Source organism: Nycticebus coucang, chromosome 5 (genome assembly GCF_027406575.1).
Source record: "Nycticebus coucang isolate mNycCou1 chromosome 5, mNycCou1.pri, whole genome shotgun sequence".
NCBI lineage: Eukaryota > Metazoa > Chordata > Mammalia > Primates > Lorisidae > Nycticebus > Nycticebus coucang.
Window position 1 is genome coordinate 25,653,569 of NC_069784.1, and position 25,097 is coordinate 25,678,665.

At 43.1% G+C, this 25,097-nt stretch overlaps 2 protein-coding genes across 8 annotated transcripts in view; one reads left to right on the top strand and one right to left on the bottom strand.

Annotated features, from left to right (window-relative positions):
- SLC44A3 (solute carrier family 44 member 3) overlaps positions 1-14,947 on the top strand; it is an 82,987-nt gene extending 68,040 nt beyond the window's left edge. For 3 of the 5 annotated variants that reach the window (XM_053592894.1, XM_053592892.1, XM_053592896.1), the window contains 3 exons: positions 9,524-9,661; positions 12,026-12,262; positions 14,211-14,947. In XM_053592894.1, coding sequence (XP_053448869.1) covers positions 9,524-9,661; positions 12,026-12,262; positions 14,211-14,315 — 480 coding nt within the window. In that variant the 3' untranslated portion in view covers positions 14,316-14,947. Of the gene's footprint in view, positions 1-4,005; positions 7,742-9,523; positions 9,662-12,025; positions 12,263-14,210 lie in introns of those variants that run through there. The other 2 variants (XM_053592895.1, XM_053592897.1) reach the window with 2 other exon arrangements.
- Positions 14,948-17,421: 2,474 nt separating this feature from the next.
- The window catches only part of CNN3 (calponin 3), a 33,123-nt gene continuing 25,447 nt past the window's right edge, over positions 17,422-25,097 (bottom strand). For all 3 annotated transcript variants that reach the window (XM_053592901.1, XM_053592904.1, XM_053592902.1), the window contains exons 2-7: positions 24,786-24,907; positions 24,534-24,600; positions 23,301-23,438; positions 22,821-22,937; positions 20,980-21,126; positions 17,422-18,544 (exon numbers count right to left, since the gene is read on the bottom strand). In XM_053592901.1, the coding sequence (XP_053448876.1) occupies positions 18,203-18,544; positions 20,980-21,126; positions 22,821-22,937; positions 23,301-23,438; positions 24,534-24,600; positions 24,786-24,907 (933 nt within the window). In that variant the 3' untranslated portion in view covers positions 17,422-18,202. The remainder of the gene's footprint in view (positions 18,545-20,979; positions 21,127-22,820; positions 22,938-23,300; positions 23,439-24,533; positions 24,601-24,785; positions 24,908-25,097) is intronic.

Sequence of the window (25,097 nt, forward strand, 5' to 3'; positions counted from 1 at the left end):
CCTCAGCCTCCCAGAGTGCTAGGATCACAGGCCTGAGCCACTGCGTCTTGACATTTTTCATAATGGTTTTAGAATTTTTAGGCCTGGTGTGGAGGCTCATGCCAATAATCCTAGCACTTTGGGAGGCCCAAGCAGGAGGATCACTGGATGCCAGGAGTTTGTGACCAGCCTGGGCAGCATAGTGAGATCCCATCTCTAAAAAAAAAAAAAAAAAAAAATGAAAAAATTGGCCAGGCATGGTATAGTGTGTGTCTGTAGTCACAGCTACTTAGGAGGCTAACACAGGAGGCTCACTTAAGCCCAGGATTTGAGGCCATAGTGAACTATGATGGTTTCACTGCACTCCAGCCTAGGCAACAGAAAGAAAAGAAAAAGAAAACAGAAAAACAAAATCTGATGGGGTGGAAATCTCAGTAGGTGCTCCACTGTGGGATGAGAAAAGAATTTCTCTAGCCTAGGATATAGAAGTATAAGTTTATTTTATCTTTTAAAAGGCGAGAGAAAGTGTCACGGTGCCTGTGGCTCAAGTGGCTAAGGCACCAGCCACATACACCTGAAATGGTGGGTTCAAATCCAGCCTGGGCCCGCCAAACAACTATGATGGCTGCAACCGAAAAAAAAAAAAATAGCCTGGCGTTATGGCAGGTGCCTGTAGTCCTAGCTGCTTGGGAGGCGGAGGCAGGAGAATTGCTTGAGCCCAGGAGTTGGAGGTTGCTGTGAGCTGTGAAGCTACAGCACTCTACCTAGGACGTCAGCTTGAGGCTCTGTCTCAAAAAAAAAAAGAAAAGAAAGGAGAGAGAAAGTGAAAGAGGGGAAGAGAGTGGGGAAAGAGAAGAAGATTAGAGAGCAGGGAGAAAAGAAGAAGTAGATGGGGTGACAGCCCAAAGAAAGAACAAAAAAATGCCCAAAGTTAAGGTCAAGGTTAGCTGAATTTAAGGGGAGGGTGTTGGGGTGGTGGTGGTAATTGCAGCCGTATTCACAAGGTGTTGTGAATTCTCCGGCAGGACTGAAGACAGACTTTTATCCAGGTGTTTCTGATCTGGAGGCCCAATATTCCTATCCAGTTGTTTTGTTATTTGTGTAGGACATTCAGGAACCCTTGAGGCTAAAGGAACACATTCTGAAAGCCAGAGAGCTGATGAAAAGTAAAGAGAAGAATTTACATTTCCTCTGCCTGCTGGGCTCCTCAGTGGTTTGTGAAAAGGGAATGGGGTGGAGGGGCTGTTAGTAAGTCTGCTAGGCTGAGCAAGACAGCAGGTAGAGAGAGAGATTGATTTTAGTCCTCACTGAAAGAACCGAGTTAATAATTTTTCTACTATTTTCTTATAAAGACCAACCGTCCTTACAAAACCCAGAACGATTTTTTTTTTTTTAACTAAGTCTTGCATGGGAAGGTACAGTCTGTCTGAAATCTAAATATTCCTTCAGTTTTAGTTTAGTTTCATTTTCCTTCATTGAAGTCAAATTAACATTCGTACCTTTATTGAAAACACAGCGCAGAGCACAGCTCCCTTTTTGTAACTTATGCTGGCGTGTCCAGCCCTCTCTCCTTCCTTCTGTCTGTGGGTGCCTTCCAGGGGAATGCTGGGGTGAGGTGCAGGGCATGTTAGCAGTGGTTATTTTTGAGAAGTAGGATTAGAGTGATTTTCTTGCTTCTTTGTTTCCTTCTGTGTTGCTTGAGTTTTTTTTTTTTTTTTTATGATGAGCAGGAAAATAATAAAGCCATTATCCTAAAAATGAAGCAAAAAGCAAATCAGTTAAAAAAGAGTAAAGCAAACCCGTTGCCCTGTGCCTGGCTTTCCAGCAGCAGCAGCTTTCCTCCTGTCCCTCCTGCCACCTGGCCCCAGCCCTGAGGGACTGGCTGCCTTCCTCACTCACCGTCTCATTGGACGTTTTGTGTGCAACCTGGTGACCAGCGAATTCCTGCAGGGATCTGAACAGTGAATGCAGCTGTTTGCGCACACTGCCTCGCTCCACATGTGTTTGTGATAAAAACAGAGCTCAAGATGAAACTGGTTTCTGCAGGTTTTACCGTAGGTCCAGGGAAGGACCCCGGGTGAATGGGATGTAACTGGACTCAGATTTCACGGTACTTCTTTCAGTTTGGAGGAAAGTATGAACGCCAGTGTTATTTATTCATCATCCAATTTCTCGAGTTGTTAGTAGTTCTTCCATTGAGTTTATAAATATCAGAACTCTATGAGGAAGGCATTCCAGACATAAAGCTGGTTATTCATGGCATGAGTTTTGGCAAACACCTTCCCTCCTCTAAGGGGGGAGGCTCTGTTTACCTTTTTGAAGAGTCAACAGGAACTCAGATTCACAGTTCTGTCAACAAAAGGAGAAAAGACAGAGGACTACTCTCAGCTGGGGGCGGGCAGGGGGCTGGATGGTGCTGGCTGTGGTTTTGACTTAAGGCACAAAAAAATGTTCTCTCTGTGTAAAAGCTGCAATTAGCATTCTTAGATAACTCAAAGTAAAGAGGTGATCTGGCTTTTCTCTTACCTGAAAAACTACACTTAAATCTCTTTCATTTTCTTCAATAATCAGAATTTTCTGCAAGAGGGGAATAATAATATCCATTGGTGATTATCTGGCTAAATTGTGGGGGGAAAGCAGATGAGACCCAGTGAGATGGTAATATGAGGGTGCGTTGTCCAGAGGAAGCACTATACAGGGTAAGCATCTTCACCCAGAATCTTAGGTTTGGGGGACATCTTTTCCAGGCAACAGAACAGGGCACTTGAGAAGCGATGTGACTTAGTGGAAGCCACTCAGCACATCTCTGCACATGTCGGCATCTTCCAACATGATTGGAATCCAGTCTCTTTCCGCTAACCCAACCTGTCGCATTCTTGTCTCTTTAATGGTGCATTTCATGAGAGCACCGCTTTATTATTTTGAATTTTTTGAAAGGAAAAGCACAAAGTACAGCTCAAGGCAAATGTTTTCCTGTAGATGGGCCTGAATGAGTCAGAGGTCCACAGTCGGGTTGGTCAGCCAGTCAGTCGTGTGGGGGTGATGCAACCTGCGTCAGATGTGTGTGCAGGGACCTGCTGCTTAACCCCTCGGTGCCTGAGTTTCCTCGGCTACTTTACTGGGCTGGAGCTGAGAGCAGTAAATGAGTTAATGCGTTTGGTAGAGATACAGCACAGAGCCTGGCACATAGTCTGCACTCGATGAATGTTTGCCTTTATGATTATTTATTCACACATAGAAGTTACATATCTGCTTCCTGACTGGGGGCGGGGAAGTCACAGATATAAACTAGGAAGCTATTGTTAGGTCTCTGCCAAGCCATTTAGGACATATCACTAGGGCATCTCCTGGGGTGGCAGTGGAGGGGAGCCAGAGTGCCTGGGAAGTTACAGTTCCTAACACTCCTATTTTCCCTCCAGAGAAGAGCTCATTGTCTTTGGGCCTGGCCCCCACCATGACGGCTAGCAGGGCCACATGCACAGTGGGTGCCCAGTCACACAGCATTTATGCACAGCTCCAACAAGCCCAGCAGGCAGTGAGGAGGTACTGGGGGTGGGGGTGGGGGGTGGTTCCCCTGGACTTGGGTAGCAATGAGCCTTGGGAGTACAGGGCTTTGTGACTCAGCAGAAGATGGTGATGAGGGAGATCTGTCCTGAACTTCCCCAGGACAGCCTTAGGGCCAGCCAGAAGCACAGGCTGGAAATCAAGCTTCCTGTTGCTCCCCTGGCTCCACAGCCTGGCTTTTTGGCCCCACTTCCCTGCCTGACCCACCAGTGCCTCCACAGATGTACTCACGCCTGCGGCCACCGGGTTCTTTGCTGGAGACAGCTAACAGTGGGACCAGCTCAAACACCACTTCCACGAAGCCCTTCCAAATCTCCCCATGCCCCTCTACCTTCACCTTGGCTGTGATTCTGCTCTCTGTCGCTCCCACACTTGCCCTTGTATTACAGTTCATTGTTTATACACCCTCACAGCCGTGCAGAACCACCTCATCTGTGTCCTTTTCCTTGTACTCCCTGGTAGCTGGGGACAGTCCCAGAAGGACCTTCCATGAAAAGTCTGAGAAGTCATCAACCTGTACCTAGAAGGAGTCTTCAATTCCAGGCAAGGCGAGGAGAATCGGGACCTGGTATCGAGCTGCTGTTGTCAATTTGGGCCATTCTTCCTTGTGTTTTATGTCCATTTAAAAACAGAAATATCCCCGTGTTTTGTGATGCTAAGAAAACATGCACACTGGATATGGTCTGGTATTAAATCAAAAACCAAATGCCACTACCTCTTGCTTGCTTAGCGATTAGCCTTCGGGATTTCCTGATTAACTTTCACAACCAACAAAACATGTTTCCTAATCCTTATTACGTGCGTATTGTGAGGATCTGCAGACTCCCTTTGCATGTGAACTCCAAGTTCTGTCAGCCCAGGCACATACACACGCTCAGAGCAAGAACGGAAGATACTGAAAATTTAGCACAATATAGCTTCCAGCTGCCTGACAAGGAAGCAGCTTCTTTCGAGAATAAGTGTAAATTAGCTAATGCTGAAACTGCAGAAATGTTCAATCCATGTCCTGGGTCTCGGGTGATTCTTCCTGCCTCCCCCCATTCATTCTGACATTAATTCTAGGTCTCTTTGCAGCGCTCAGGGTTGAGTCTTGTGGTAAAATGCTAGTGGTTTAGTAGCTGCAGGAAGGCATATGTAATTTCTCTGTCAGAGTGGTTTTAATGCCCTCTTTCAGTGGTTTTGATACATTAAAGATAAATGGTTATGAGCCTAGAAAAATCCATGGAGTCATCACATCCATGAGAAAGTAACCTTTAATCATTTTAGCCAAAGAGGAAAATTTATTTTTATTGCTTATGAGCGATGGTGCTAAATTGGCCATGAAGCAGTGTTCTGCAGGAAAATGTCCCCCAAATTGTATCTCCCCGTATGACTCAGTGAGATGTTGGGGAGGGGAGAGATGCCGGGGTGATGGGCTGTAGGCAGAGGAGCACATGGTGGGCCGCTGCAAAGCAAGATTACACTGGGGGCTGGAACACGGTAGAAAAAGAAAGGCCTGCCCTTTCCTGCATCCCTGAGGGCGTGAGGGTCTAAAGCCTATGGATAAAGAAACCCCAGGTCCTTTCTGTACTGGGTGCTCAAGGAGTTGCCTCTGTGTTCTCAGCTGTAAATGAGTTCATCTTTGGTGAGATCTGGATGATAATAACCACCCTTTATTGCACGCTGTTCATGTGCCAGGTGCTTTCCTGAATGCTTTGTGGGGAACATGTTCTTTAATCCTCCCAACATCCCTTTGCGGTAGGGGCCATAACTCACTTTATAGATGAGGAAATTAAGGTCTTAGGTTAGATCATTTGCCTGAGACCAACAGCTAGTTGGTGGTGGGACTGGAATTTGAGCCCAGAGACAGTCTGGCTGCAGAGTCTGTGCTTACCTTAACCACACTGCTTTTAAATAGCATTTTGCCCTAATGAAAATTGATAGTGTAATGTCCAGAAGGTTAGGATTTTAAAAAAAAAAAGGTCTCTGTCTCAGAGATTCACCAGGGGACCTGGCAAAAATGCCCTTGATCTTGGTTTCCAGTCTATAAAAGAATGATTAGGCTATTCTTCGCCTGCCCACACAGATGTGTTTTGAGCAGGAATGGATTGGTCATCAGGGCTCTGAGAACCTTAGGTGACCGAAGACACCTAGGTAAGCCATATGTGCAAGGGTTTCCTGTCCCAACAGAAGGCTGAATTCTCCAAACTGGAACAGCTTTCCACCTACAGCTGACTTGGGATTTTAAATGCGAAATTCATGTGTGTTTAATTTCTTTTCTTTCTTTCTTTTTTTTTTTTTGTGTGTGTGGAGACAGAGTCTCACTTTATCGCCCTCGGGTAGAGTGCCATGGCGTCACACAGCTCACAGCAACCTCCTCCTGGGCTTGGGTTATTTTCTTGCCTCAGCCTCCCAAGTAGCTGGGACCACAGGCGCCCCACAATGCCCAGCTATTTTGTTGTTGTTATTGTTGCAGTTTGGCTGGGGCCAGGTTTGAACCCACCACCCTTGGTATATGGGGCTGGCGCCTTACCGACTGAGCCACAGGCGCCACCCATGTGTGTTTAATTTCATGTGCGAATTTCATGTGCCTCTGTGTAAGGCAGAGACCAGAAGTTTTTTGTGTAATATTAAGGCCTTTTTGCTGCGTCTTTACTGAACATCTTCTGAGGCAAGTTGTACCCTGTAAGGGGAGATCGTTACCAGCCTTTTGTCTTTGAGAACCACACTTTCCTTTCTAGCTGTCCTTGGTGAAGAGGGAGTTTGATGAATTGAGTTCATTCTATTCCCCAATCCCATGTTTGTTAGTCCTCTTCGTCTTCCCTCCCACTTACTGCACGAGGACCTGCACCACTGGGGGCTGGACGGGCTCGCTGCAGTAGACTCCATACTGGTTTCCTTATGATATTTTTGAAGGATTGTACAGAAGGGTTAACTTGTACATCATGAGATCAAAAATTTTCAGCCCTTTATCCAAGCCAAAAGGAATGACAACAACCCATGCAGGCAATATTCCAGTGTGTTTTCCCAAGGAAGTTATAAATTCTTCATTGTCAACTTCATCACAAGTAACATTTTTAAAGATTTCAAGAGATGTATGAAAAATAGATGGTCCTAGCTGGGTGTTGTGGTGGGCGCCTATAGTCCCAGCTACTTGAGAGGCTGAGGCAAGAGAATCGCTTAAGCCCAAGAGTCTGAGGTTGCTGTGAGATGTGACGCCACGGTACTCTACCGAGGGTGACAAAGTGAGACTCTGTCTCAGAAAAAAAAAACAAAAAAAAGTCCTGAAATTATCAGACAGTCATAGAAAGTATTTTAGAAAAACGACCAAAGAAATCTTACACGAACATACATTTGTTGTCTTTGAGTTCGTGACTCTATTTCTGTAAATTTATCCTTAAAAAATTATCTAAAATTGGAAAATTATTCATTGCATAGTCATTTATGGTAGCAAAATATATGAAACAGTTAATATATTCCAGCTACATATGTTTGTGTACATGCACCTCTAACAAACTATGTCTTTATTAAAAATCAAAATGATAAAAGCATGTAGTAACATAAAATGCTTATTATATAAAAGAAGAAAATTGCTAGGCGTGGTGGCTCATGCCTGTAATCCCAACACTTGGGAGGCTGAGGCGGGTGGATTGCTTGAGCTCAGGCGTTTGAGACCAGCCTGAGGAAGAGCCAGACCCGGTCTCTAAAAAATAGCTGGGTGTTGTGCCGGGAGCCTGAAGTCCCAGATGCTTGGGAGGCTGACACAAGAGAACCACTTGAGCCCAAGAGTTTGAGGTTGCTGTGAGCTGTGACACTACGGCACTCTACTCAGGGGCAACAAAGTGAACTCTGTCTCAACAAAAAAATAAAAAAGGAAGAAAGTCAGATATGCAATCATGATACTGTCCTATTTAAATTGTATGTTTTTTCACTTCTGGATTTTATTTTTCTCTTTTTTTTTGAGACAAAGTCTCACTCAGTTGCCCTGGGGTTGAGTGCTATGGCATCATAGCTCACAGCAACCTCTACCTCTTGGGCTCAAGCAAACTTCCTGCCTCGGCCTCCCAAGTAGGTGGGACTAGAGATGCTCTCCAACAACGCCCAGCTAGTTTTTCTATTTTTAGTAGAAATAGAGTCTTGTTCATGCTCAGGTTGGTCTTGAACTCCTGGGCTGACCTACCTCTGGCTCCCAGAGTGCTAGGATTACAGGCGTGTTTTTTTTTTTAAGCTCGAGTATTGCTCTGTGGCCTGGGCTAGAGCACAGTGGTGCCATCATAGGTCACTGCAACCTCAAACTCATGGACTCAAGCGGTCCTTCTGACCCAGCCTCCCAAGTAGCTATTTTTCTTATTTTTTGTAGAGACGAAGTCCTACTCTTTTGTTCAGGTTGATCTCAGACTTTTGGTTTCAAGCAGTCCTCCTGCCTCAGCCTCCCAGAGTTCTGGGATTACAGGCATAAGCCACTGCCCCGGCCCCATTTCTCCAGAATTTCTGTTGGATTTGTTATCTACTCTGTTTTTTCATTTTTCCTACCATCCTGTTTCTTCCTTATAGTCACTGTTCCTTCATCTCCTTAGCATTTCTTTTTGTTGTTGAAACAGAGTCTCACTCTGTGCCCTGGGTAGAATGCCGTGGCGTCATTGCTCGCAGCAACACCTGCCACAATGCCTGGCTAGTTTTTGTTGTTGTTGTTGTTTGTTTGTTTGAGACACAGTTGCACAGTTGCACTCTGTGGCCCTGGGTAGAGTGCCATGGCATCATCACAGCAGTCTCAAACTCCTGGGGGCTTAAGAGATCCTCTTGCCTCAGTTTTTCTACTTTTTTTTAGTAGACAGAGACAGGGTCTCACTCTTGCTCAGGCTGCCCTGGAATTCCCGAGCTCAAGCAATCCACCCACCTTGGCCTCCCAGATTGCTAGGATTACAGGCGTGAAACACTGCGCCCAGCCCTCCTCAGCATATCAAACATATTTTCCTACATAACCTTTTTCCAGATTGTTCTCTACAGTTTTTGTTTGTTAGGTCATCTGTAATATTTTCCTGTGAGCATGCCTTCATCTTCTGCAAGGGTTGTGTGTTGGACTCCACTATTACCCACCCTGGGGGAAGGTAGTTTTACTTTGTCTTATGAATTCTGAATTTGGTCAGGAGTTCAGTTCCCTAGCAAGGGCCTAATTGCTACTGGACCTTTGGGTTCAGTTCTCACAAATAGGGCTTGCCTTCTTTCTGGTACCTAAACTTCATTTCCTGCCCTCAGACTCTATTATGCATTAAGAAATAATTTAGGGGGGCGGCGCCTGTCCCTCAGTTGGTAAGGCGCCGGCCCCATATACCAAGGGTGGGGGGTTCAAACCCCGCCCTGGTTGAACTGCAACCAAAAAAAAAAAATAGCCGGGCGTTGTGGCGGGCACCTGTAGTCCCAGCTACTCAGGTGGCTGAGGCAAGAGAATTGCTTAAGCCCAGGAGTTGGAGGTTGCTGTGAGCTGTGTGATGCCATGGCACTCTACCGAGGGCCATAAAGTGAGACTCTGTCTCTACAAAAAAAAAAAAAAAGAAATAATTTAGGAAGCTGAGCATGGTGGCCCATGCCTGTAATCCTAGCACTCTGGGAGGCCGAGGTAGAGGATCACTTGAGGTCAGGAGTTCAAGACCAGCCTGAGCAAGAGCAAGATCACACCTCTATTTTAAAAAAATAATTTAAATAAAAAATAATTTAAAAAAATTATTTATGATTCACCCATGATTTCAATATATTTGTAGTAGGACATTCCACCCATCACATTGACCAGAAAATACTTATCTTTTCTTTTACTGCAATCATATAAAAATATAGGTGAATATCACCAAAAACTGGAGGACTTTTGAAAATGATGTTATTTGTTATGGGTAGATATAGTAAATTTAGAGCAAATATCTTTCTCTATGCTGTGAATATTCTCTATTGTGTTTTATTTAGGCGATAATTATAAAAACCACGTTTAAATGATTGTCTTTTGTTCCAGAATGCATATACTGCCACTGCCATCAATGGGACGGATTTCTGTACATCAGCAAAAGATGCGTTCACTATCTTGTCTAAGACTTCAAGTCATTTTACATCCGTTAATTGCTTTGGAGACTTCATAATTTTTCTAGGAAAGGTGAGATGTCTTGATGAAATAAAAGACATTCAGGGCTTGGTGCCCGTAGCACAGTGGTTACGGCACCAGCCATATACATCGAGGCTGGCAGGTTTGAGCCCGGCCTGGGCCGGCTACACAACAATGACAACTGCAACAAAAAATAGCCGGGCATTGTGGCAGGTGCCTATAGTCCCAGCTACTTGGGAGGCTGAGGCAAGAGAATCGCGTAAGCCCAAGAGTTTGAGTTTGCTGTGAGCTGTCACGCCATGGCACTCTACCAAGGGTGACATAGTGAGACTCTTTCTAAAGAAAAAAAAGAAAAAAAGACTTGGAAAACTGAGCCGGGCAACAATTCTACTTGCTCTACCATAGATGTTGTGCTTTATTATCCCTTTTAATCCTCAACCTGAGGTATTCCTGTTTTGCAGAGGAAATAAGGTGTAATAACTTGCCCAGGATTCCACAATAGGTGGAGTCTGACCTGCTAAAGTCAGAAGGCTCATGACACAGGGCCACAGCCACCCTCTGGGCCTAATTCTGCAGTCCCAGTCTGCCTGACCTGCCTCCTCCTTGACCGCCCTTCAAATGCTTGACCAGAGACGCCCCCCCCTTCCCACCATGGCTTCTGCATTCCAAGCTGAACATCCTTGCTTCTTTCAACCACTCCTCCATACCTGACACCACCCCCAGAGCCTTCAGCGATGCCTAAAGTGAACAAGCTTAGTCTCCCGTTGTGACCAGGCCTGTGCCAATGAGGGGGGCTGTTTGCTCCTCATCCAAACTGTGTGCCCTGTGGCATTCAGTGCGGTTGTCAGGTGCGTCGCTGTTGGTTAGCTGTCAGTGATGCTGTAACAGGATTGGCTGTCACAGGCGTGTGCTAATCACAAACCCATGAGTTTCAGCTGCACCTGAGATGTTTCACGCGGCAGTAGTGATACAAGCACTATGCCTTTCAAAAGAACCTGAAGAGTCTAAGTCGTAACTGTATTTAAATAGCTAATGGGTGATATATTTCCTAATAACTGCTTCCAAAAATTTTTGGAATGAGGTTTCATCTTTTTTTCTTTTTGTAGAGACAGTCTCACTTTATGGCCCTCGGTAGAGTGCCGTGGCCTCACACAGCTCACAGCAACCTCCAACTCCTGGGCTTAAGCGATTCTCTTGCCTCAGCCTCCCAAGTAGCTGGGACTACAGGCGCCCGCCACAACGCCCGGCTATTTTTTGGTTGCAGTTTGGCCGGGGCCGGGTTTGAACCCACCACCCTCGGTATATGGGGCCGGCGCCTTACCGACTGAGCCACAGGCGCCGCCGGAGGTTTCATCTCTTTAAATAGTTTTTTATTTTATTTCAAATCATTCATTTTCCTATGTTTCTCAAAAGGACTATATAATGGCTAATGAGCTTTTTTTTTTTTGAAAGTATGATGATGGTATTTTATTTATTTGTTTATTTGAGACAGAGCCTCAAGCTGTTGCCCTGGGTAGAGTGCTGTGTTATCACAGCTCACAGCAACCTCCAACTCCTGGGCTCAAGCGATTCTCCTGGCTCTGCCTCCCAAGTAGCCAGGACTACAGGCGCCCACCACAACGCCTGGCTATTTTTTGGTTGCAGCCATTATTGTTGTTTGGTGGGCCCGGGCTGGATTTGAACCCGCCAGCTCAGGTGTATGTGGCTGGCGCTTTAGCCGCTTGAGCCATAGGCGCCAAGCCACTAATGAGCTTTTAATAAATATGTGACAACCAGTGATTCTTTGACTTATTTTTAATAAAGTAACATTCAGATTTCCATGTTCATCTTTGTGGACATCCAGGGGCAATGGAGACCCCAGATGGACCCCATTCTGTTAACGAATTTGGTACATCACGACCTGTAATCTTGTACAGAGAAATATTATAATTACATACAGCAAAAGCCTGGAGTAAGTCGATTATCTCCTCGCACCACCATGAAAGCCTTCTCACTTTAATTCCCCAGGGTAAAAATAATCATGTATCAAACTACAATATTATCTATAATGGATCAAAAAATGATATTTATAGAAAAAACATTTTTAAGTGAGAATACTTATTGCAGTGTTAAATAAAAAGACAGAATAAAATTTTATTAGATATTATTACATCTCATATAAATACAAAAACTGGGAGAGATAACAGAGAGGACTCATGCCCTTCCCTCCCACCATTAACTGAGTTTTCTGTTGATATCATAGGTTCTCATTTTTTCTTCTATTTCATTCTGCCAAATTTTCTGACAAGCATTCTTTATCATAGTGGTGTGTACACACTCACATATGTGCACATGTGTGAAGCTATTACTTAGAACTGGCAAAAAAAAAATCTTTTCTAACCAAAAACGATTTTTAAAAACCTCTGTTTTGGACAGGTTTTGGTGGTGTGTTTCACTGTTTTTGGAGGACTGATGGCATTTAACTACAACCGTGCACTCCAAGTGTGGGCAGTCCCTCTGTTGTTGGTAGCTTTTTTTGCATACTTAGTAGCCCACAGTTTTTTATCTTTGTTTGAAACTGTGCTGGATGCACTTTTCCTGTGTTTTGCTGTTGACCTGGAAATGAACGATGGATCATCAGAAAAGCCCTACTTTATGGACCAAGAGTTTTTGGTAAGCAGACATTTCCTTTCCCGTTACAGTCTCCATCATCACAATCCCAAGTTTTGAAAACATTCGCGCAGAGGAGGTTCTGTGCCCAGCTTCACTTTCTCTTCCTGAGGGCTATGTGGGTTCTGCTATCACGTGGCCTGAATGTCCTGACAACAATTTGAATCAAGAGTCCTTAGTAGGAGCAGCACTCCTGCTCTGGGTGGCAGATATTTGGACACAGTAGGAGTCCAAGTCCCTTTGGTGCTAATGACGTGGCCTGGCCTTTTGGGTGGTCGGGAAGTGTAACCACTGACCTTTTTTTCTAAAGCGTTTTTGTATCCTCAAGCATCGTGTCATACCCGCTGTATTTTAGGAAGGGCACACTCCAGTATAGACTAATCAGCTTTGGTGCCAGTATCAACAGATCCGCACTTCTCCGGCCCTTTATTCTCCAGCCACACCCTGTCCCCAGTGTGAGCCCAGCCCCCACACTGCTTCTATCTGGAAATAGCAGGCAGCTGTTTGTAACAGCTTTTCCAACAGTTGTTGCTTATTTACCTTATCCTATATAGACAGGGATATTTTAACAGCTCAGTCCTTTTTTATTGTCTGAATCACATGATGTTTTTAATAATTTTCTTTTATCCTGTCGCCAGTAAACTGAGGGGTTGAAGCCCTTTTAGCTTTAAGTAAAGCACGCAAAGCAACTCTTCAGTTCAGCAGGCACTGAAGTTTAACAAGCACTATTACAGTCTTATAGTTTATCTGCATTCTTCATATAAAATATAAAAGTGCCACTTCTACTTTTTTACTTATTTTGACTTATTTGTAGTTCTCTAAAGAAAGGGTTCCTAATGGTAGTATGAACAACCAGCCAGGTCTTCATTCCCTGGTTCACACTTTTCCAGTTAAAAATCACCTTTAGGGGGCGGGCCTATGGCTCAAGGAGTAGGGCGCCGGTCCCATATGCCAGAGGTGGTGGGTTCAAACCCAGCCCCGGCCAAAAACCAAAAAAAAAAAAAAATCTCCTTTAGGCTCGGCACCCGTAGCACAGTGGTTACAGCGCCAGCCACATACACTAAAGTTGGTGGGTTCGAACCCGGCCCCGGGCCAGCTAACCAACAATAACAAAAATAGCCAGGTGCCTGTAGTCCCAGCTACTTGGGAGGCTGAGGCAAGAGAATCCCTTAAGCCCAGGAGTTGGAGGTTGCTGTCAGCCGTGATGCCACAGTACTCTACCCAGGGTGATAGCTTGAGGCTCTGTCTCAAAAAAACCCAAAAAACAAACAAACAAACAAAAAAACTACCCCTCAAAATATTGATTTCAATAGGAAAAACACTCTTAAGAATTCAATTCTCAAAAATTGTATGACCAAGACCTCTTTGTAAATTAAATGGCTATCTTTGGGGCTGAGAAACCAATACCCCAGAATACAGCACTTTGACATGCTGACTGAGGAAGCCTTGAGGTCTCTGACCTCTCTCCCTAACCACAGGGTGAAGTTGTTCTCTGAAGTCTCCCACCAAAGAAGAAAACAATCGCCTCTGGTCACTTCCCTGAGTTTTCATTAACTGAACTCATATTACAGGAGCAAAGAGTAAAGTCTATCTACACACCTGGACACTTGTCAGAAACCGTTGTCTGCTCTGTGGGCCCAGTAGACTTTGTCCTAGACTTGTGTTAAGGCTCACTAAATTCTCCTGAAAATCATTTACTACACTGCTAAAATCACTCACACTTCTCCAGCTCTTTCCCCTACAAAGAATACCAACCCCACTGCATCGTTAGACAATCACTCTGTGATTCTCCTTGCTAATAAATTTATACACCATTTCTATCCATCTCCTTTTGTAAGTTAATTTTTCAACATAAATTTTGGAGTGCAAAGAATAAGTTTACCCTTAGCCATTGCATTATAAACAGTGCAGATACGGAACACTTCATTTGCCTCATTCTTTTGTTTTTCAGACTTTTGTAAAAAGGAGCAACAAACTAAGCGGTGCAAGTAAACAGCAAGACAGAAACTCCTTGAGGAGAGAAGAGGGAACAGCGCTCCGGCCCATCACCAGATAGATGCCCGTTAGATGTTTGTCTCTAGCAAAAGTCTCCTTCGTCTAAGAGCCATTTACAGAGTAAAAGACAAGACTATTAAAGAATAGAATTTAAAAAAAGAAAAAGTGGGGATGGGCTCGGTGCTCACACCTATAATACCAGCACTCTGGGAGGCCAAGGTGGGTGGATTGCCTGAGCTCACAGGTTCGAGACCAGCCTGAGCCAGAGTGAGACCTTGGCTCTAAAAATAGCCGCATGTTGTGGCGGGCGCCTGTAGTCCCAGCTACTTGGGAGGTTGAGGCAAGAGAATCACTTAAGCCCAAGAGTTTGAGGTTGCTGTGAGCTATGTTGGCACAGCACTCTACCTAGGGAGATAGAGTAAGGCTCTATCTCAGAAAAAAAAAAAAGAAAGAAAAGAAAAAGCAAGGCTTGATAGACCCTGTTCTTCCTCATTGTTTTCTCATTAATGTTTGACCAGATTACAATACTGGAACCATAAAAGTTTACAATCTATTTTTGTACCATTTAGGACAGTCTTTAAAAACCCTGTTTATGCATCAATTAAAGAAACATAATATGTAATAACTCAGATTTGTTTGTAAGAGAACTCCCAATAAATAAACCTTTTTAAGAAAAGGATTTTATAGCAGAAATCTCTGGAATGTTATGTTTTTTTCAAAACAGAGATGAGGTCTTGCTCTCTTGTCCAGGTTGCCAGTCTGGTCGCCAATTTCCGGGCTTAAGCTATCGTCCTGCCTAAAACTCCTGAGTAGCTGGGAACACAGGCGTGCACCACGATGCCCAGCTTGGAATGCTACTCTTAATAGCATAGGATATTTCCCCACTCATTCAATCCTGGAAATGCGTTAAATATATTGACTTTTCCAAGTCACAATAGACTTAGTGACAATAAAAACCAAAAGTTTAGTTTGGGCACAGTGGCTCATGCCTGTAATCCTAGCATACTGGGAGGCCAAGGCAGGTGGATAGCCTGAGTTAGGAGTTCAAGACCAGCCTGAGCATGAGCAAGACCCCATCTCTACTAAAAATAGAAAAGTTAGCCAAGCTTTGTACCAGGCACCTGTAGTCCCAGCTACTTGGGAGGCTGAAGCAGGAGGATCTCTTGAGCCCAAGAGTTTGAGGTTGCTGTGAGCTATGATGCCATAGCACTCTACCCATGGTGAAAGGGTAGACCCTGTCTCAAAAAAAAATTAATAAATTAAATTAAAAATTGAAAGTTTTTTTTTTTTTGGTAGAGACAGAGTCTCACTTTATGGCCCTCGGTAGAGTGCCATGGCCTCACACAGCTCACAGCAGCCTCCAACTCCTGGGCTTAAGCGATTCTCTTGCCTCAGCCTCCCAAGTAGCTGGGACTACAGGCGCTGGCCACAACGCCCGGCTATTTTTTGGTTGCAGTTTGGCCGGGGCCGGGTTTGAACCCGCCACCCTCGGTATATGGGTCCGGCACCTTACCGACTGAGCCACAGGTGCCACCCTAAAAATTGAAAGTTTAGCCTGTAGTCCCAGCTACTCGGGAGGCTGAGGCAAGAGAATCGCTTAAGCCCAGGAGTTGGAGGTTGCTGTGAGTTGTGTGAGGCCACGGCGCTCTACCGAGGGCCATAAAATGAGACTGTCTCTAAAAAAAAAAATAAATAAATAAAAATAAAAAATTGAAAGTTTAACCAGAACTACCACCTTAACATGAGTAAGTACACTAAAGAAGTAGTTTAACCAGCTATGACTTAGTTGGTAAAAGTACCAGGCTCTTTTATAAATTGGCAAACATTCTGAAGAAGTGGTTTTCAACCACCACTCTACCTGAGAATTGCCTAGAGAAAGATTTTTAAAAACACTTATAACCGGGTGGCGCCTGTGGCTCAATGAGTAGGGTGCCCGTCCCATATGCCAGAGGTGGTAGGTTCAAACCCAACCCTGGCCAAAAAAAAAAAAGGCCCCACCTCTTGGGCGGCACCTGTGGCTCAAGGAGTAGGGCGCCGGTCCCATATGCCAGAGGTGGCAGGTTCAAACCCAGCCCTGGCCAAAAACCAAAAAAACAAACAAACAAAAAAAAACACTTATAACCTGGACCCCGTCCTCAGAGATGTATCTAGATGGTGGTGAGGGGTGAGAGCATTCCTTTTAAAGCTGTCAACAAGCAGAACACTAACATGCTGACTGGCAGCCTTGTGTCTGTTAGACAAAAGGATTACTGCTCTCCTAACTGGAGGACCTGACGGTTTTGGCAGGGCAGGTAGTACCACATAAGGCTTCTCTTCCCTACGCACCTGTTCAAAGATGACAAGAAACAGCCTGACAGCTCAGGTCTACTTCAAATGCAAATTATCTTTTCCTTAAACACCACCTTTGCTTGAATTAGGTGAGGTCCATCAGTTTCCTTTAGGAAAGGGATTTATAGACAGTTCCTCAGAAACGTTAAACTTAGTCCTTGTAGAGTAAGTAAACTTCACTTTCATGGGTTTCTTCAAACTGTATGTTCCTCCTTATTCGCCCTAGCAAAGAAACAAAGAGGCACCTTTTCACCCCCAAACCTCGTAGAACAAATCCTATCGGAAGAGAGATTTTGGCTGAGACAATGTCACAAAGCAGGAGTCACCAATTTTAAGTTACTGAATATTGTTCATTATGACATTTAACTGTTGTTTGACCTTCTCTGTCATGACTGAAGGTTTCGGTTTTACTACAAACCTAGTTTATTATCAAACAGCACATCCTACTTCCGATCCAGAAATAGGATCATTTTACTCAACCTTAAACATGAACATGCAATTCCCCAATGCTCCTACCAGTATTCCTGAAGATGATGTTAAGATTATTCCAAGTTGAATTTAAGATGAATTTGGGGCAGCCAAGTCACAATGAAATAAGGGACAGATGATGACTTGAATCCTGGGTGTCACGGCCTAGGTGCACGGGGCAAGGCCCTTCGTTTTTCTAAGCCTCACGCTCTTAAGCACAGCGTGCAGTGCTGTGTGGATTACATAAAATGAGATTAAAGTACTTTATCACACTGAGAAAGTACTTTGTAAAAAAAAAAAAAAAAAAAACCAGTAATAATAAATCTGACTCTCTCTGTCTAGAAGCTAGCCAGAAAATAATCAGCCTGTGGTTCATATGAATGTTCAAAAAAAATATTTATTTATAAAAAATACAATGGGATGTTTATGCTGAGAAATGCAACAATAAATACACTTGAAGAGAACAGAGCACTCTACATGATACATTGGCACAAACAAGAAGTGCAGACACGCCGCCCAGACCTAAGTGTCCACAGGCCCTTTCTGTACATGCTCCTTTGGAAGCACTCCACTCTGAGAAGACCTTGCCGGCTTGGGGGGAGAATGAGTACGCATATGATCACAAATGCACACTGATCACGACTTTATTTAAAAATTAGCAAACAATACTGTAGAAACATTCATATGGTAAATTTCTAAAAATGCTGCATCTTATATTTAATTGGCAAAGACCCCATTTAGCAATAAGCATGGGTTTATTTAGTCTTCCACGTAGAAACCAGATAAACTGTAAAAAAAAAAAAAAAAAAAAGTTTCCTATTGTTTGAAAATATCAGTTTTAGATTGTAAAAATGCATAGATCTTTAATAAAAGAATTGGCTGTACAAGAGTACTCCCCTTTCACAGTATTCCTTTTTACTTCATATGCGAGTTATTGGTTATGCTGTAGGATTTAACTGTTACAGCACTAAAAGGCAACTATTTAGGGAAGAGGCAGAAAAAGGAAAAAGGAATGTATGTAAGGCAATTTCTTTTATTAAGTACAATAAGCATAATAGTGTTTTAGGAAGACAAGATAAAAATTACTCAAGGCTAGCTTGGTTCTCACTGAATAAAAACAATGGACTAAATACTGGGCCCCTCTGCGTGCATCTAATAATCAATGCCTTGGTCGCCATATTGGTAATCTCTGGGGTAGTCATCTTGGTACTCGCCATGATACTCATCTGGGTATTCTGCCTGATAATCACTATCACTGATCTCCGACCCATTTGTTCCCGTTCCTTGGCTTCCATTGTGAATGACAGGTTCTGTCGGAGCAGCACAGTATTTGGGGTCATATACTTGCCGCCCAAGCCCGTATACACTCATTCCTTTCTGGGAAGCCACTTTGTTGGTTCCCATCTGTAGAGAAATCGTCGAGTTGTCCACGGGCTGTAATGTGAGCTTCTGGTCATAGATATCTCTTCTGGTGCCTGGTGCTAACATCCCAGCCTGGTATTAAAACATAGCATAGACGTTAAAACCACCAGCTGGAATCAATTCTTGAGAATACTTTATACTTTATAAAACTCACATTGAATATGAACACGAATACAATAACTTTAATTTGGTGCAGGAAGAGAGTTTAAGCAAAATATCCTGATATGGAATCACGTCTATGGAGAAATATTCATTGGCATTCAAGCTCAGGCCTTTTTTCAAATCCTTGTTCTGCTATAAAATTGCTATGTGGCCTCAAACAAGTTAACTCACTTTTAGTTTTAGGTTTCCTCATCTGCAAAATGGAGACAATGCTACTGACTTTGGATTTAGGAGATTAGATATAAATAATGTAAAAACAAAGCACAAGGCCGGCCCTCGTGCAAGTTACGTTTTGAATGCCCATTATGGCTGTATATACTAGGCAGGTTACCAACTTCAGATGCTTAGAATATATTCAACAAAAACTATGCTGAGCAGAACTTAAGAATCTGAGTCTTTTCAAAAGGCTCTGAGATACAGAAAAGCCCATTAAGAACAGCTACACTGAACAGTAACTCACACTTCACTTCTCCCCACCATCAAGCGCAAGTAGATTTACAGTGGGTGAAACAAACAAGTGGCAGCTTTGAGAGACACCGTGTCATACCTGGCAGGGCATGTCCACTGAAGACAAATAAATCTCACCTTAGAGGCAGTAAGAAAACGTTTTTAAACCTTATCCCCACTTTTGTCAGCCTGTGACCCACCTGCTCTCAAATGGTTATCAAAACCTCCCTTTGAGGTGCTGGTGATCTAGGAAATTCGATCTCAGACATGGTGATAGAACTGGTATTTCACTACATTGTATTTCCATCTACTTTTTTTTTTTTTGAGACAGTCTCACTTTGTCGCCCTTGGTAGAGTGCTGTGGTGTCATAGCTCACAGCGACCTCTAACTCTTGGACTCTAGCGATTCTCTTGCCTCAGCCTCCCAAGTAGTTAGGACTTACAGGTGCCTGCCTGCCACAACGCCCAGCTATTTTTAAAGACGTGGTATCGCTCCATCTCAGGCTGGTCTCAAACCTTTAAGCACAGGCAATCCACCAGCCTCTGCCTTGCAGAGTGCTAGGATTACAGGCGTGAGTCACCGTGCTGGGCCCTAACTTTTATTATTTATTTATACTTTTGGAGACAGAGTTATTTATACTTTTGGAGACAACCTCAGTAGAGTGCCGTAGTGTCATCATAGCAACCTCACACTCTTGGGCTCAAGCAATCCTCTTGCCTCAGCCTCCTCAGCTGGGACTACAGGCACCCACCACAATCCCTGACTATTTTTAGAGACGGGGTCTCACTCTTGCTCAGCCTGGTTTTGAACTCCTGAGCTCAAGAAATTCACCTCCCTTGACCTCCCAGAGTGCTAGGATTATAGGCATGAGCATGGTGCCCGGCCTCCATCTACTTTTATCGACACATTTAATAGGAATGCTACAATAAACAAGCTAAGAGCAGTGGCTCACACCTGTAATCCTAGCACTTTGGGAGGTCAAAGTGGGTGGATTGGTTGAGCTCAGCCTAAATAAAAATAAGACACCCCCTCCCCCCACCAAAAATAGGAAAAAAAAATTAGCTAGGTGCTATATAGGTACCTATGGTTTCAGCTACTCTGGGAGGCTGAGGAAGGATGATAACTTAAATCTAGGAGTTTGAGGTGGCTGTGAGCTAGGCTGATGCCACAACACTCTAGCCTAGGCAACAAAGTGAAACCCCAGACTAAAAAAAAAAAAAAAAAAAGCAGCAAAACAGTTCTTAGTAGAACACTAGATAATTTTACCTCCCTACTTAGTTAAGGGCTCCTTTAAAAAAAAAAAAAAAACCTCAGTATTTAAGTGAGTAATCTTTTACTTGGATTTTGGAGAAAGAACATATCTTTTTTCTTCTGGGTAGGTAGGTAGAAAGGTCAGCTGTTCTAATTGCCAACAAAACCATGAACCACACTTTTTTTGGGGGGGTGGGGGAGAGACAGAGTCTTGCTCTGTGGCCCTGGATAGAATGCAGTGCAATCTCAAACTCCTGTGCTCAAGTGATTCTCCTGTCCCAGCCTCTGGAGTAACTGAGACAACGGGTCTGTGCCACCACGCCCAGCCAATTTTTCTATTATTTGTAGCGACAGGGTCTTGCTCAGGCTGGTCTCAAACTCCTGGCCTCAAGCAATCCTTCTGCCTCAGTCTCCCAGAGTGCTAGTATTATAAATGTTGAGCCACTGCATCTGGCCCACACCACACTTCTGTTGCTACAGAAAAGGTCATTTGGTATTTTTGCTTTTCCAGAAAAATCTACTTGCCTGAAAGAATCTACTCTAAACTATACTGAAAAATACCTCCTTTAAACTTTTAGTTAATAGGTGCTAACTTAAAACAGCTCTTTTGTACTCTTCACTACAAGTAAGAAAATGTGTTGCTTACCTGGCTGGCTCCCTTGTTAGTGCCCATCTGCAGACTAATTGTGGTCTGGTCAAAAGGTTTGTCAGTTTGCATTTTGGGATCATAAAGATGCCTCCTGGTCCCATAGGCTGTCATACCTGCCTGGCTGGCACATTTGTTGGTTCCCATCTTTTAAGTTAAAAAAGAAAATTAGAATTATCTGATGTCAACAATATACACAACATAAACAAAACTTTCCGTGCGACTACAAAGACAGAGGGGCCCAGGGGGATAAGTGCTGAGATTCCAGTCAACTGCAGACAAACTGTCCTCCACGCAGTTAGAAACGAATTTCAAGAGCTAACTTAAAAACACTTTTAAAAAAACTTCACTTGTGTATAAAACCTCACAACCCAATTAACCACGCATCCATACACCGACACGCACAGATGGCCACATTAAGTCAGCACAGTGGCAGACTGAGGAATGACTCCCTCTACTCCGCTTTCCCTTACTCTCCACAGCACAGATAACCCAAATTACGAGGTAGCCACTTCAGCCATTCAAAGGGCCAGAAGGAACATATGCCGGGCAGTATGCCATTCTACTCTAGATACGTTCTCCATAAAATGTGACAGCAAATGCCAGGTGTCTTTCTGGGAGCTTAATAAGGGCTTCTCAGTTTCAAAATCACCACATTTTCACAGCAACAGACCCACACTTTATTCCTTCAACTCTCATATCACTGGACAGAGCCAGAGAAAGGCAGAAATGAGGAATCCGAACTCAGCCACATTCCCAGGGACAATAATTAACTTCTCTTCCCTGCTGAGAACAGTATGATTTCAGGACCAACCAGTACACTCTGTACTACTGGGTAGAGGCGTGTTTCTACTGCTGGTTGTTTTCCTTTAAAAACCTTTATTACTAAAAGTTAAAACCTGTGTATTAAAGAAGACCTAGAAAACATATTAGCAAAAAATGGGAGGGGGGAAGAGCCATTGCAAGACAACCCTCCAGACATTTACTGTCAACATTTGTGAATATCCCAGGAAGGTTTTTACCTATGTGTCTGTGTCTATGGATGTACATACCAAAAATATGCGATTAAAACACACACACACTGACTACAATATTTTATAACCCGATACCTGATTTTTTCCCCCACAACCTATCTTTTCAAACTCTAGTATATTGTTTTTATATTACATGTTCCTTTTATGGAGTTATAACTGAATCATCGGACCACTGTTTTGATATTCTGATTTACAATTTCTCACCACTGATACAATTTTGTACTGTATGAAAACAAATCTACCTCCGCAGACTCAGTGGAGGATGGGTGCTGTGTCATGCAGGTATGAGAGAGGAAAGCCCACGGAATTAAAGACATTTAGCAGGGATGTGTCTGTGACATTCTCCATGGAAACAATGTGAAGGGAAAGAAAACATCTGAAATATTTCTGAAGAATTAAACTGACAAATTCTAATGGGGTGTGGCTGCTGGATCATTCTTTGCTGGTGTAAATAAATGACTTTGGCATTAAAGTTTTGTAAAATTGCCCCATTTGGTCAATAACATTTAGGAATTCATAAAGTTTGTTTTCTTAAAAAAAAAATGTATAATTAGGGAAAAATCATTTTCATTTTCTGGAGAAACACCGGTCAAGTCAGGTGGCATATCTGAAATTTTCTTCTAAAACCATCATCCTCATCTCATGAACTTTAAATAGACATAAACTGTACAAACCACATATTTATCCCAAAAATCTACATTATGGTACTTCTATTAATATTTATTCTTAGGGGAAAATGAACATTTTGTATGGAAAAAAGTAATGATGTCACATAAGAAATTGAATAAGCAACACCACATTACTTACCTGCAAACCAATTACACTTTGGCCAGCTTTTAATTTTCCTTCATCAAAACGTCTTGTTTGTTTTTCTGCATACTTAACCCCAATGTCAATGGTCGTGTGGAATCCTTTTGTTTTAGCCTAGACAGAAACAGGGACACTAAATGAAAAGGAACATTTAAACAGATATCTGGCTAACAGTTTCATAGAAGAAACAAAGAAATGAGATGTCTTAACACAAGGGTTCCTTAGGTTAAGACTCAAATGAGAGGTGAAAAACACTTAAGGCTATTCAGTAATACACTGTACCCTCTGAAATGTGAGTGTTCTAATTAAACTATTTAGATGAGGGAGCTGATGTCAGCAGTCTTTCACAAAGCCAATAATTACAGAAAAGACGGGCCCCTCCCTACCTGGTCTAAACCACCATGGGAGGGCAATGATGTAATTTGGCCAGCAATGTGGTAGGGAATTTTTAACCAGCCATTAAAGACACATACTTACCAGACCTGCGAGAGCCACCAGAGTGGTCTGAACCTGGGTCATGTTTCCATTCTCAAACAGGTCATTGGCTTCAAATATGTCATGTGGCTTCATCCCGTAAGCCTGAATAGCTTTAATAAAGTTGCCAATATTCTCCAACTATAAAGAGAGAAGAGTCATGTTAACTTTTGCAGCTAAGTATCTACCTTCATAACATCTAAGAATTCCATGTAGTTACAAGATGCCAGACAGAAAGCTACCTTGCAAAGACTCTTAACAAAATAGATACTATGCACAGCTCTCTCTGGAAAACACTAAAAAGAGAGTGGACCTCCAAATGTAGGTCACATGATGGTCTTCATATTTTTAAGCAATTTTTTTTTTGTTTTTTTAAAGAATTCTATCCAGGCCTGGAATTTTGTCAAAAGGTACCTAATTACTCATGTTAATAAATAATTCATAGTAAAAATAAAATATATATATATAACTATACTTCTGGCTTACAGTTATGATCAGTTAGAAAAATAGTGTTTAACTTCATCAGTTTTATTAATTATATTTTGCCTTTAAAATTAATAATTCATCATGTTTTAATTTTAAAATAAATGTGTGGCTACTAAATGCTTATTCTCACATAGCTCAAAATACATACTGAAGACCAAATACCCAATTTCACTTAATCAGACACATTCACGGGTAAGATTATATCTGATACAGCGTTCAAAGTCAACCACTAGTTGTTCCGTTAAACGCCTTGCCTCTCCCCTTGTTTCTCCTCATAGTCTGGGTTGTATTCCTCTGTGTAAGCTGTGTTAAATGTTTTCTGAAAGTAGACAGACTAAATACAGGAAAACTTCTAAGCTAAACATCTAATAATTACAGAACTAGTTCAGTAAGTAATTAGGGAACCATTTAAAAAATGATGAAAAAATTAAATATAGCCATGCACACAAATTTCTGCTAAAATGTCGACTTTAAAACTGCGATCAAAAACCCACACCAACCCAAACCTGACATCAAGTTTTCACTACATAAAAAGTAGCCAACTGGAGCCAGGCGTTGTGGCGGGTGCCTTTAGTCCCAGCTACTTGGAAGTCTGAGGCAAGACAATCAGTTAAGCCCCTTAAGAGTTGGAGGTTGCTGTGAGCTGTGACACCAGTGCACTCTACCGAGGGCGACATACTGAGACTCTGTCTCCGAGGGAAAAAAAAAAAGTAACCAACTGGAACGGGAGGCTGTTGGTTTGGCTGTTACCTGAGGCCAGTTTAACGAGGACTCATTCACCTTCTTCACCGAGCCTGGCTGCAGCTTGTTTATAAGTCTGAACAGAAAAATATGAGAGATGCCTTATTTGTCAGTCACACAAAAACAAAAGATTGGCATATAAAGCTGGTTCCTGAACTACAGGAAAGCATTCAACACGTTTACAGCGTATCGAGGTCTGACACCCTGGAGTGGGCGGGGAAGCCGGAAGCCTGTGGGCCAACACGTGGGGCTGTAACTCACTCGCAGAGAATGATGCCGTCCTTCAGACCCAGCTGGAAGTTGGTCCCGATGCTCATGCCCGTCACCTCCTCGATCCAATTGCGAAGATCTTCTTCAGCCTGATGATCATACTTGGAAGCAATCTGAAATGTAAATTAACTAACTTTAGGAGCATTTCACTAAAGCATCAAAAACTGCTGACTGAGGTGTTCTGCCTTCCTTATCCATGAAGACCACAGCTGTGACAGGCAGTAAATTACACTGGAGGGGGTTGGTGGGGAACTTAATCAACGGTTACTGCTTCAGTAACAAACTTTTAGGGAAGACAGTGTC